The sequence below is a fragment of the Tupaia chinensis genome, unplaced genomic scaffold, assembly GCF_000334495.1.
Source record: "Tupaia chinensis unplaced genomic scaffold, TupChi_1.0 Scaffold000180_1, whole genome shotgun sequence".
NCBI classification, from domain to species: domain Eukaryota; kingdom Metazoa; phylum Chordata; class Mammalia; order Scandentia; family Tupaiidae; genus Tupaia; species Tupaia belangeri.
In genome coordinates, this window is record NW_006159655.1 from 1,175,201 (window position 1) to 1,187,915 (window position 12,715).

A 12,715-nucleotide genomic window follows, 5' to 3' on the forward strand; every position below is an offset into this window, starting at 1 on the left:
GGGGGGGTGGGGAGGAGAGATTTTTGCTCTAGGGTGGATGTGCTCACCAGAAAGAGACAGAAAGTGAGAAATCACCCCCTGGGGGAATGGCCACACCACAATCCCTTCTCCTCTCAGGATCTTGGGCACACGCATACACGTGCCCAGCGTGAGTTTAAGCCACTGGGTCTGGGACTTGAACTATAGTTGACTACATGGGAGCCCAGCAGCATAGCTATTACACCAGCTGCTGGTCCTCCTACATTGTATTCTTTATCTCCAGAAATTCTGTTCAATTCTTTTTCAGGGTTCTTTGTGGAATTCCTCCTTCAAGTCATGGAGAGACTTTCTCATCTACTGGAATTGGTTGTCTTTTTTCTTGCATCTCATTGAGTTTTGCTACAATGAATATTCTAAATCCATTTTCTGGACTTTCTGTAATGTCGTGTGTGTGTGTGTGTGTGTGTGTGTGAGTGTGTGTTTCATTATTGATAAGGAGTTATCCTTTGAGAGGGAGATTTTCTGATATTCTGCCTCATGAGGAGAGCGCTCTGCTTTCATCTTTAGTCACCTGGTGATATACTTCTTCCTACTTATTTTGAGAATGTTTCTGTAGCTGTGTGCTCCTGCACTTCTCAAGGATACGTGTAAGCTCTGCCAATTTCTCTCCTCTACTGTCAGTGGTAGTGTGCAATCCACAGGGATTCAGGTTTTCAAAGGGGAGTTTCTTTCCTTATACTGCTAGGGGAGTTACAGGGAAAAAATTCCTCTAGAAGTCTCCTGTTTTCAGGGTTTTGGTTTTTGATTACCCAAAGCTAACTGCTCCCAGTGTGGATAAAGGTTGAGCTGACAGGTAGAATGTAAGGTGGTACACCACTTTGCGCTCACCCTGCAGGTTGGAGAGCCTCTCCTCCTCAACAGCAGGCTGGGTGGGGTCACTTGTGATGAGCTAAAGCCAAGTGACTTGGTTTGGGCCTGACTGTTGGTCCTGGCTGGGTGAGGGGCAGAACAGCATCAGCATATATGGGGCAGCAGCTCTACCCTCTGTCTCTGGGATTGCAAGGTCTCTCTGTTGGTTCTTCTATTTCTAGTAACAATTTCTAATTTGATTTTATTATTTTATTTAAGAACGTGTGTATTGAGATTCTAATAGGAAAAATCAACCATAAGCAAATAAAAATAACAGGATATTTCTGCCCAATATTTTCAGCTTTCTTACATCAGAAGTTTAGAGTTATGTTAGCTAGGTTTCTCCCTTATGTTTTCATTCTTCTTAAATCTTGAAGTAAATAAATGTTATTCTTGTTAAATAAGTCAGTATTTAATAAGATAATCACAGTACTTTTCAATTTACCTTTTTAGTTTGCTGTAGGGTACGTGTGCTCACCAGAGAGAGAGCGAGAGAGAGAGAGAAAGAGATATCATCCTCCAGAGGTAATGGTTATGCCACAATGCCTTCTTCTCCCTTTCCTTCTCAGGATTTTTTAATGCACATGAGCCCAGCATGTTTTTTAAAACCACTGATTCTGGGACTCAAAATGCAGAGTAGCCATGTGAGATCTAATTCCCTTAACCTCCAAACTACCTGCCAGACTATAATGTTTATCTTTATCTTGAAATTTGTAATTATCAGAAGAAAAAAAATTTTTTTTCATTTTTTTCATTTGCCAAAGGACACACATACTCATCAGGGGAAGAGGAAAAATCACCCTCCATGGGGAATGGTCACATCACAATCTTTTGTGTTTCTTCTTTCCCTCCTTTTGGGATTTTGGGAACACATACATATATACCCAGTTTGTTTCTTTTTTTTTTCCCCCCCAGTTTTTTCTTAAGCTACTAAGTCCGGGACTCAAACCATGTGGTTGGCTATGTTGGATCCATCTGCAACCACCAGACCATGGAATCAGTCCTTAACTGGCAAATTTTAAATAGAATAATAATAGTTAATATTTGGAAGCTTACTATATGGCACATACTTTAAAGTTAACGGTTATTGCTGTTGATTTTTATAAATGAGGAACTTGAGACTCAAAAAGGTTAGATAACTTTGCAACACTCAGTACAGTGGGTGTATGCATTTGCACATTGGAAAAAAAAAAAGAGAGTTTTTCTTTAATTCTGGGTTATGTAATTGAGACTTTTCCCCCCCATTATCCTTTTCTATACATTTTTCGTATACCTTAAGGAGCAGTATGTCACCTTTATAAATCAGAAAATTTTGCTAGTTTTTTTCTATTGTTTATTTCTTTTGTTAACTAATACACAATTACTTGTCTTCTGTTTTGTTGAGGTAACAAAGTCAGACAACATTTGCCACAGTGATGTCTGTCAAAGTTGCTGGCCATGAAATCTCTGCTACCACATTCATCTGAAGGGCACTCCTAACAAAGGCAACTAATTTTGCCATTTTCATCTACCTGGTAGTATTTCAGGACAGCCAGCTTAATCATCTTTTTCTTATGCTTATTCTTCTTGAGAGTGGTGTAAAACTTCTTTCTTTTCTTAGCACCACCACAAAGTCTCAACACAATATGAAACCTGGACTCATTTTGGATATTTTAGACAAAATATACCCATCGTCCAACTGCTTGCCCACAAAGATCAGTCTTTGCTGATCAGGAAGAATTCCTTCCTTATACTGGATTTTGGCGTTTATATTTCCTATTGTATATGACAGTTCAGCCTATAGGGTGATGGTCTTCCCTGTAAGGGTTTTTAGAAAAATCTGCATCTTGGTGGTGGTCTCACCACAGAGGATGGATCACAAAGACTAGCTAATGGTTTTTAATATTTGTATTAGTCAAACAAGTAATTGGTCTAGGAAATAAGACTAAAACAGTCCTAAATATAGACAAGGCTTTTTTTTTTTTGGAGAGGTTTTTGCTTTTTAGGGCGCATGTGCTCGCCAGACAGACAGACAGAAAGCAAGAAATCACCCCCCCAGGGGGGATGGCCACACCACAATCCCTTCTCCTCCGTTCACCTCTTGGGGTCTTGTGCACGCACGCACACGTGCCCGGACGTGAGTTTTAAGCCACCAGGTCCGGGACTTGAACCGTGGTTTACTACATGGGAGTCCAGCGACATAGCCATTACACTAACTGCCGGTGTCGACAAGGCTTTTTATTTTCCCCCTCACTCAAATGAATAGTATAGCCTTGTTTTTACAGAAAAATACTAGAAATATTAAATACTTTAATTGAATTTGTACTCTGGTGAATGTTTATGACAAGTTTAAAGTCAATAGAAAAGGTAAATGTCATACATACTAGAGATAGAATGTGTAAATCGATGAGATGAAAAAATCTAAGAAAAAAGTAGACCTGGTTTTTCTCAATCTTCCTTTTTTTGTGCATTATTCCAAGTTTTTATAGCGATTGTATAAGTACAAATACTTTTTTTCTTTTTAAATTGCCAGAGAGGGTGAGTACTTGTTGGAGAGTGAGCATGTGTGAAGGAAAGTGAGAAAGCACCCCACCTCCCCCATAGAACGGTCATACCGCAATCCTTTCTCCTCTACTTCTCCCTCCTTTTGGAACTTTGGGTGTACACATACATATGCCCAGTGCATTTTTCAAGCCGCCAGTTTCAGGCCTTGAACTACATAGTCGGAGGGAGAATGAGAAAGCAAGCTGCCTGATGCATGTACTTGTGCGCCCCAAATCCCAACAGAATGGAGAAATGGAGAAGGAATTGCTGTGAACTTACACATGGAGGGGGTGATGCTTTCTCCTTCTTCCTCTTCTTTCTCTTTCTCACTTGCTCTGTTTTTGTGTGTCTGGCAGAACATGAACCCTCTGGCATTTTTAAAAAGCAATAATTGTTTAAAACTGAATAAACCATTCTTAGCCCATAGACATTGGTTTACTAACCCCTAGACTAGAGTACATTCAATGTATTTAATATTTAGTGCCTAATAAAGCATGCAGACAGGCAATCGACTCAAACCTGAATAATACATTGCTAGGCAAAGTAATTTAAGGGATTTTTTTGTTTGTTTGTTTAGTTTTTTTTGGAGAGGTTTTTGCTATAGGGCACGTGCGCTCGCCAGACAGAGAGACAGAAAGTGAGAGATCACCCCCGAGGGAGGATGGCCATGCTGCAATCCCTTCTCCTCTATTCTCCTCTCGGGATCTTGGGCATGCACGCACATGCGCCTGGCGTGAGTTTTAAGCCACCAGGTCCGGCATGCGAACCGCGGTCGACTACGTGGGAGTCCAGTGACATAGCCATTACGTTAATTGCTGGTCCCAATTTAAGAAATGTTAAGTTTAAATATTTTACTTGGTTGTGTTTTTCAAAGAATTCTGTGATAGCCATGTGTGTTGGAAGCAATGACATTCTTTTTACTGTACTAATAATGAGAGCATTTACTAAATTGCAGCACTGCCAAGTTTGATCTACACGATGCTTGATGTCACAGTTATACTTATAGATGTGTTTATTGGAAACTCCTATTACTCATCAGTTTTCTTTGGGAAGCAGTGGTTTTCTAACAGGACAATATTTAATACATTTTCCTTCCCCCAGAATGTTTATGTGGATTTAGACTTAATACTGAATCTCAGGCTGCAGACATTAATTGAGAGAATTCAGTTGACAGAGTACTTTCATATTAAAAACTCTTTTCTGATACAGAAATAAGTGTAAATCAAGCAAAGAAAATTAAAATACAACATTCTTAACAGTTGTACTGTGCTGTTTTATTTCACTTGTTTACATTGAAAGTTTTATAGCTTTAAAAATACTTCTCACATGTAAATAAACACATTATCCAGTGTTACTAATTCTTCCTCCTAGAACATGGGTTTGGCATGTTATCATTAATTTAATTAGATGCCTTTGGTGTCTTTGTAGATCTTCTTCAACAGTATCGTACTGCTGTGTGCAAGCTGGACAGTGTAAACGAGGACCTTAATGGTCAGTTAGAGTACCTTCACACTCCTGACATGAAAAAGAAAAAGCAAGAACTCGATGAACAAGAGAAAAATCTGAAAATAATAGAGCAAAAACTTGGCAAGTGTTTCCATTTTCTTAACTTCTATTTTCTCGGTATGGACATAAATAATTATGATGAGATAGAGTCCAACTATAAGAAAGTGTATATCAATAGATAATCCAGAGCCTAAATCAACAGAAACTTTTAATCTCCACATTATCTAATAAATGGTTGTAAACTCTTCTCTGACCAGGAATAGTAAAAGGCAGTCCTAGTAATATTTAATTTTTTTCTGTAGATTCAGGTATATTTGCTTCTTTCATATAGTAATTCCAATATTTGAAGTTAATTTTCTTTGTTTTCCATCTTTACAGGTATGACTCCCACACGTAAGTGTAATGATTCATTGCGACATTCAGCAAAGGTTGAGGTGGTAGATTGTCCGATTCCTCCTAAAAGAATGAGAAGAGAAACTACAAGACAAAATAGGTAAGTCCATTATGACCTATGAAATACCACCTTGGTTTATCAAAGCTCTTGAGTTACCATACTTTAAACATAGTTTGGGGCCCGGCCAGTGGCATACTGGTTAAGGCAGCTAAATCCCACGTGAGTAGCTGGATCCCACGTAGCCAACTGTGCAGTACAAGTCCTGGACCTGGCAGTTTGAGGAACATACAGGGTACATGTGCATGAATGCCCAAAATCACAGGAGAATGGAGGAGACAGGATTGCAGTATGGCCATACCACCTGGGGACGCTTTCACATTTTCCCTGCCTCTCCCTGTCTCTCTCCAATGAGCATATGTGCCCTATAGGAAAATTAAACAAACAAACTAAAAGCAAAAAAATTACTGAGGGTCAGAAAAGTTATGGCAAATTTTTGCACAGAAAAGATACATCATAACTTTTCTGATGACACAATAGTATGGGTTTATTTCTGATTTTCTCCTTGATTCAAAGTTAATATTATAAGAAGAATGATGATGATGAAGATAAGATATAATCTTTATATTCTTCTTAAAATATTCCGTTTCCTAATTGATTTTTGTTGATTATTTAGAAATATTAATAGTTTGTTTTAATGTTATAAGCCATTGTTAGGAGTGAAATTGTCTTTCTGTTGTTTGGTTTAACTATTGATATACTATTCCACTTAATAGGATCAGCTACTTGATAACTATTGATAGGCAAAATAGTTTTGTTTTGTTTTGTTTTGTTTGTTTTTTAAGAGATTTTTTCGCTATAAGGCGCATGCGCTCACCAGAGAGAGACAGAGACAGAAAGCGAGAAATCACCCCCCAGGGGGGATGGTCATGCCGCAATCCCTTCTCCATTCTCCTCTCGGGATCTTGGGCACGCATGCACACGCGCCCGGCGTGAGTTTTAAGCCACCAGGTCCGGGACGCGAACCGTGGTCGACTACGTGGGAGTCCAGTGACATAGCCATTACGCTAACTGCTGGTTCCCACAAAATAGTTTTTATATTACTTACTTAAAAATTGCTTATAATTTTTGAAGAATCAGTACCATTCACACAGCTTAACAAGAAGCCAACAGTTCCATTTGCAACTTACCTCAATGATAAGAAAACTGTTATCTCTAGATGAGATAGTAGTAGGTGTATACCACTGAAGGATACCATAGTTCTGGGGTTTCTTATACATTATTTCAAAAGATTTGATTTATGTATTTCATTAGAATAACTTTCTAGTATATACCTTAGAAGTATTCCCTTGAGAATGTGGTATTTGAAACTGGTGTTCTGATTCTGTGCCCTGTCCATCTGCATGTTCTATATTCACTCAGTAAGTATTTGAATGCTCACTTTGTGCTGTATATTGTTAGGTGAGTGAAAGTATGTTTCTTGCCTCTGTTAAAGGTCTATAACTCTGTGCAAAAGGGAGACAAGTAAAGAATTTTTTTTTCTATTTGTAAGGAAAGAGAAAACAAGTGTTAGAAAACAATGGGGAAGCAAGCAGTATTAGTTGAAAGGGAAGATGCTTTGCAGCAGAGAACCAAAGGGTGGGAATGAGCCAGCCACATAGTGATTGGTTTCAGTCAGAGAGAAAATCAGCGTGAAATTTCTGAGCAAGTAGTAAACATGGAGCGAGTGAGGAACTGGAAAGGTTGTGGTGGTTAAAGCAGAGTGGGCAAGGGGGAGAGCACCAAGATGGCCTGAACACACAGGCCGAAGCCAGGTTATGAAGCTTTCCCTCTAATCAAGTTACAAGAACAGTAAGATAAAATTCTTTATATTTTAAGTTGTTTTTTGTTTTTTGGGGTTTTTTTTGGTTTTTTTGTTTGTTTGTTTTTTTCTTGCTATAGGGCGTGTGCGCTCGCCAGACAGACAGAGAAAGACAGAGAGATACAAAGCGAGAAATCACCCCCCAGGGGGGATGGCCACGCCACAATCCCTTCTCCTCCATTCTCCTCTTGAGATCTTGGGCACGCACGCACACGCGCCCGGCGTGAGTTTTAAGCCACCGGGTCCGAACCACAGTCGACTACATGGGAATCCAGTGACATAGCCATTACACTAACTGCCAGTCCCTGATGGGGCACTTTGAGCATCAAATATTGCAAAATATTTTGACACATAATCTTCAAAAATCATGAATTTAAAATGATGCCCAAAAAACCTCATTTGGTCATCATTGACAGTTTGGGGGCACTAATTTAGTGTTGCAAAAATAAATGTATTTATGTAGAAAAGACATGTATTCTGTCTTTTTACATGAACTGTCTTTTAGGTTACCAAATAGAAATCCTTCTTTATAGAAAGTTCTTTTTTTTTTAAGATTTATTTTTAATTTTTATTTATTATCATTATTCTTTAATACAGAACAGAGAGAGACAGACAGAGAGAATGGGAGAGTACTGACCAGAGAGAGACAGACAGAGAGAATGGGAGAGTGAGAAGCAAGCCGCCAGTTTCAGGACTTAAACCATGGTTGGCCATGTGGGAGTTCAGTGCCTCAACCACCACCTGCTGGCCCTAGAAAAGTTCTTATATATGAATAAAGTACAGGAAGAATGATAAAATGAGCAACCGTAATTTTGCCACTCCTTTTTTGTGGAGAGAAGGATTTTTGCTATAGGGCACACTCACTAACCAGAGAGACAGAGAGTGAGAAACACCCTCAGGCGGAATGGCCATGCCGCAATCCCTTCTCCATTCTCCTCGTGATAGCTTGGGCATGCACACCCCACATGAATTTTAAGCCACCAAGCCCAGAACTTGAATCACAATCAATTATGTGGGAGTCCGGCAACATAACCATTACACCATCTACTGGTCCCAATTTTGCCACTCCTAATAAAAATCAAATTGAAATATCTGAATTCACTAATTATTCAGTAACACTAAAAGTAGTAGAATATTTGCTGTTAAATGTACCTTAGTAGACAGTAACTTGAATCTAATGATGCTTCTAGTCAACCTTTCTCAGTTGGCTTTTGTGGAAGAATTAAGCACTGCAGAGAATTATTTGACTGTTTCCTCAGTTTTCCTTAGGGTAATACCTACCTGGTATCTTTCTGGATGCAAGGAGGTTGATTTATTTGTTTGATTCTCTCACAAATCGAAAAGGTCTCAATTAACTACCATTTTGCAGAAGTAGGAAGAATTTAGGAGCAAGTTAGATGATACCGTAGGAAACAGCCAGTCAAATTTGGTTGTTCAAAATGGGACATTTTATTCAGGACAAATGACTGGTCTTACTGATAAATCAGTGACATCAAAGAAGAGTAGAGGGGCCAGCAGGTGGCATGGTGGCTAAGGCACTGGACTCACACATGGCTGACCACAGTTCAAACCCCAGACTGACAGCGTGAAAATCACACCAGGTGTGTATGGGTGCATGCCTAAAATCCCAAGAGGAGAATGGAGGAGAAGGGGTTGTGGAGTGGCCATGCCTCCAGGGGGTGATTTCTCACTTTCCCTCTCACTGTCTCCAGGGACTGCACATGCCCTATGGCAAAAGCACCCCCACCAAAAAAAAATACATATTGAGGGAGAGGAAGAAGGATGGACTGTTAAAAACTAAAAAATAATTGAAAAGATACAACAAGGCAGCTGGTGGCATGGTAATGAAAGTGGCTGGGTCCCATGCAGCCAACTGAATGACTGAGTCCCAGACCTGAGGGCTTGAAAACACACTGGGCATGTGTGCATAAGTTCCCAAAATCCTGAAAGGAGGGAGAAATAGGGGAGAAGGGATTGAGGAGTGACTATTCACCACGAGAGGGTGTGCTTTCTCATTTCTTCCCTCCCCACTCCATCTCTGGGGAGCACACATGTCCTCTGGATGAGGGTGCTGGACTCCCATGTGGCCAATTACGATTCAAGTCCCAGACCTGGTGGCTTGCCTCCTCACTTTCTCTCTTACTTTCTCTCCTTCTCTCTCTTACTCCCTCTCTGGATAAATTAAAATAAATGAATAAATGGGTAAAGTTGAATAGTTCTTTTTAAAAAAATGAAAAATTGTGATATATAGATTTTGGATTCTAATTTGAGTAAACCAACTTTAAAATGACAACTTGGAGATATTTGGAGAGATTTTAATATCATCTGTCTATTAGATTATATTGCAGAATTAATAACTTGTATATAATTAAATGGTATCTATAGTAAATTAAATGTGCAGTTTGAAATGTATTGGGAATTGTCATTTAAATAATATGATATCTTGGATATACTCTAAAATACTCCATGAAAAAAAGTGACCAGATTAAAATAAAATTTGGTGGGCCAGCAGGTGGCTTGATAGTGAAACCACCAGACTCCCACATGGTAGATCATGGTTCAAGTCCCAGATCTGGCAGCTTGCTTTCTCATTTTCTCTTTCTATCTCTCTCCAGTGAATTAAGTAATAATAATTGATTAAATCATTCCTTCAAAAATAAAATTTGGCAAAATGTTCATTACTAAAGCTCAAAATAAAAGTTTACTGTATTATTCCCTCTGCTTTTGTATAGATTTGCCATAATTTTAAGCAGTATCTTTGAGCAGTGAGGTGCATTCTTCTAAGGGAACAAAACCCACTTCCCAGTGAGGAAGATTCTCAGCAGTAGTTCTAGGCTACTGTAAAGTCCATATTCTTGAGGCTGCACCATAGTCTCAGCACTGACTGCCTTAGACTTGGCACCCTGGAGGGTGATTTCTCACTTTTCCCTCTCACCGTCTCTGTCTTTCTCTCCAATGAGTGTATGCACCCTAAGGCAGAAAGCTCTTTAAAAAAAAGCCTGCAAATTAATTTATACCGTTAAGTGCACCTGGATTTCAGAGATGTTAAATATGAAAGAATGTGTATCTTAGATTCAATAAATTATGCGTAGCAATATATGATTCTATGTGGTAGGCTCAGTTTTCTTGAATTAATACTTTAATTTTCTAAAATCTTCCTTTCTGCTTGTCTTTATTTTTACTTTTCTATAGTATTAATAATTTCTGTTAAATTTTAATCATCTTATTTAAGGAAATACGAAAAGTAGGCCAAATATGTAAAATTTGGATCTCAGAAAATAAAAGAACTACTGATTATTTATATCCATCATATACTATATATGTATACACATTAATTACTGCTTTTATTTTGAGACTTTTTGCATACGTGTGAAATGATTATATTATATACTTAATCAAATCTGTTTATATGATTAATTATAATTAATAGAGCATACTTCCATTGAATATGTAAGCATGATATATATGATGAATTTCAGAAAATGAAATAAACTCCAAAACTTAATCTTAAAACTTAATGTTGTTTTTTTCTCCCCCCACCTTGACCAGGATTATAACCAAAACAGATGTGTGAAAGGCGATAGAGATAAGGGATCATTGGTCTCACTAAGAATGTCCTGACTTCTGCATCTGTGTTCAGAAGACCAAGAGGGTGACCTTACCAGACTGAATGTTTCTGGGACAGTACAAATATCTGGACATGAATTTCCATGTCTATCCAGATAGGACTGGACGCGCCCTTTCTATTTTTTGAATCTCACTGGGACAATACAGTATGGATTTACTGAAGTTTTTCCAGTTGTCGTGTCCTTTGGTTGTTACTATCTTGCAAACGTGTCAGGAAAATGTGCCAATATGGCAGTGACTGTGAAACCGGCAATCCTGAAGAAAAGTATATGTACTATTTTTCAGTATAATTATCATGAAAAGGTTAGAATTTTTTCTTAAAAGCAGCCTTTTTATTACTTTTGTGTGAATTTATTTAACAAAAATGTTTCGTCTTTTGTGTACGGAAGGTTGTAGAGGCTAGATATTTAATTGTAAATATGTGAGGAAAGGCAATGAAGAATTCAGGATAAAAATAGAAAAAGCACAGGTATCTGGAAATTCAAATGCTAAGCTACTTAGAAAAGCAAAATTGATGAGTGAACTCATGACAGTAGTAGCATTTCAGATTTCTAATTATCCTGTATGTGTCCATATATATATATTAAAAAATATGTAGCTGCATCAGTTTTTATAAGTATTGTTTGACTTTATTAATACTAGATTATATAGTCTCAGCCTTAATTCTACATTTGCATTATTTTGTAATTTTTTTATTACTATTTTTAAGGGATTAAAGAAAAAACACACACTCATTAATGCAATAAGAGTCTCGTAGAAAGTTGCTGCAAAACATTTGAATTGTATATTAATTCAAACTAATGTATGTCACTATGTGTGTCTTTGTGTAAGTCCAAGACTGTTGGTCTGTGAAGGTATTTTGTAAGGAAATACTTTTGGTACAGTTTTTTGTCCAGGAAATACGTGTTTTTTTAATCCTTGCTGAATATGCAGTGAGATTAATAAACAGAATTGTTTCTTCTCTGCTGAGGGAAGAAAGCCCTTTTGTTTTTGTTTTTAAATAAAAATGTCCACAAAAATTGCCTTGGTAAGAATTTTTACCTATCTTTTGTAACTAGAAGTCATGTAACTGTGTTGAAGAAAGATACAAAATGGCAATAGTAGAATTAACTATAGGAAAGATTGGCTTCCACAGTAGTACTGCTGATATTTAGACTCCGTAGAAATTAGGTCATATGAAAATGATAGATAAGAAAAGTTGGAGAAAAAGCTTTTAGGAACTGGACTTGAAAACATATTTAATAATACATAGAAGTAGTTTACTTTTATAATTTGTCATAGCAGGAAGGGAAGTCATGTTTCATATCCAAGACTGAAACTAAACACAAAAGGGGCTGGCAGGCAGCATGGTGATTAAGGATGCTGGATTCCCATATGGCCAACTGCGGTTTGAGTCCCGAACCTGGCGGCTTGCTTTCTCTCTCTGTCTCTGGGCAAATTAAAATAATAAATTAATAAATAAAGTTAAATAATTCTTTAAAAAAAAAAAGAAACTAAATACAAGAAAAGCTGTTTTTAAATTTCTTAACTTTCATCGTAAATGTGTTTACAGTGAATGTGTAAGTTCATATTGCTTAAAACGGTAAATTTAAAGGATATTATCTGGTACTGAGCCCATGTCTGTAAATTTTTATTCATCTTCATAACATTAGAAAGAAATATCCTATTAAAACAAGGTTTTTAGTATTTATATCCTGTTTTGTGGAGTTTTTCCACTTTTAAAAAATTAACCTAATTACAGTGAATTTTTCTGTTTCTACCATTGAATTTGTCAAAAAATTTTTCTTAATGCGTTAGAGTAATAGGATTTTTTTAAAAATTTGCCCCAAAGCATGTGTACTTGCCAGAGAGAGGAGAGAGAGAGAGCATCCCGCTATAGGGGGTGGTCATGGTTCAGTCTCTTCCAATTCATTTTTCTA

General features: G+C 37.6%; 1 protein-coding gene across 1 annotated transcript in view; it reads left to right on the forward strand.

Moving 5' to 3' along the window:
• The window catches only part of SMCHD1 (structural maintenance of chromosomes flexible hinge domain containing 1), a 173,207-nt gene extending 161,672 nt beyond the window's left edge, over window positions 1-11,535 (forward strand). The window contains exons 47-49 of the mRNA XM_027771046.1: window positions 4,840-4,998; window positions 5,296-5,410; window positions 10,719-11,535. Coding sequence (XP_027626847.1) covers window positions 4,840-4,998; window positions 5,296-5,410; window positions 10,719-10,743 — 299 coding nt within the window. The 3' untranslated portion in view covers window positions 10,744-11,535. The remainder of the gene's footprint in view (window positions 1-4,839; window positions 4,999-5,295; window positions 5,411-10,718) is intronic.
• Window positions 11,536-12,715: the final 1,180 nt, after the last annotated feature.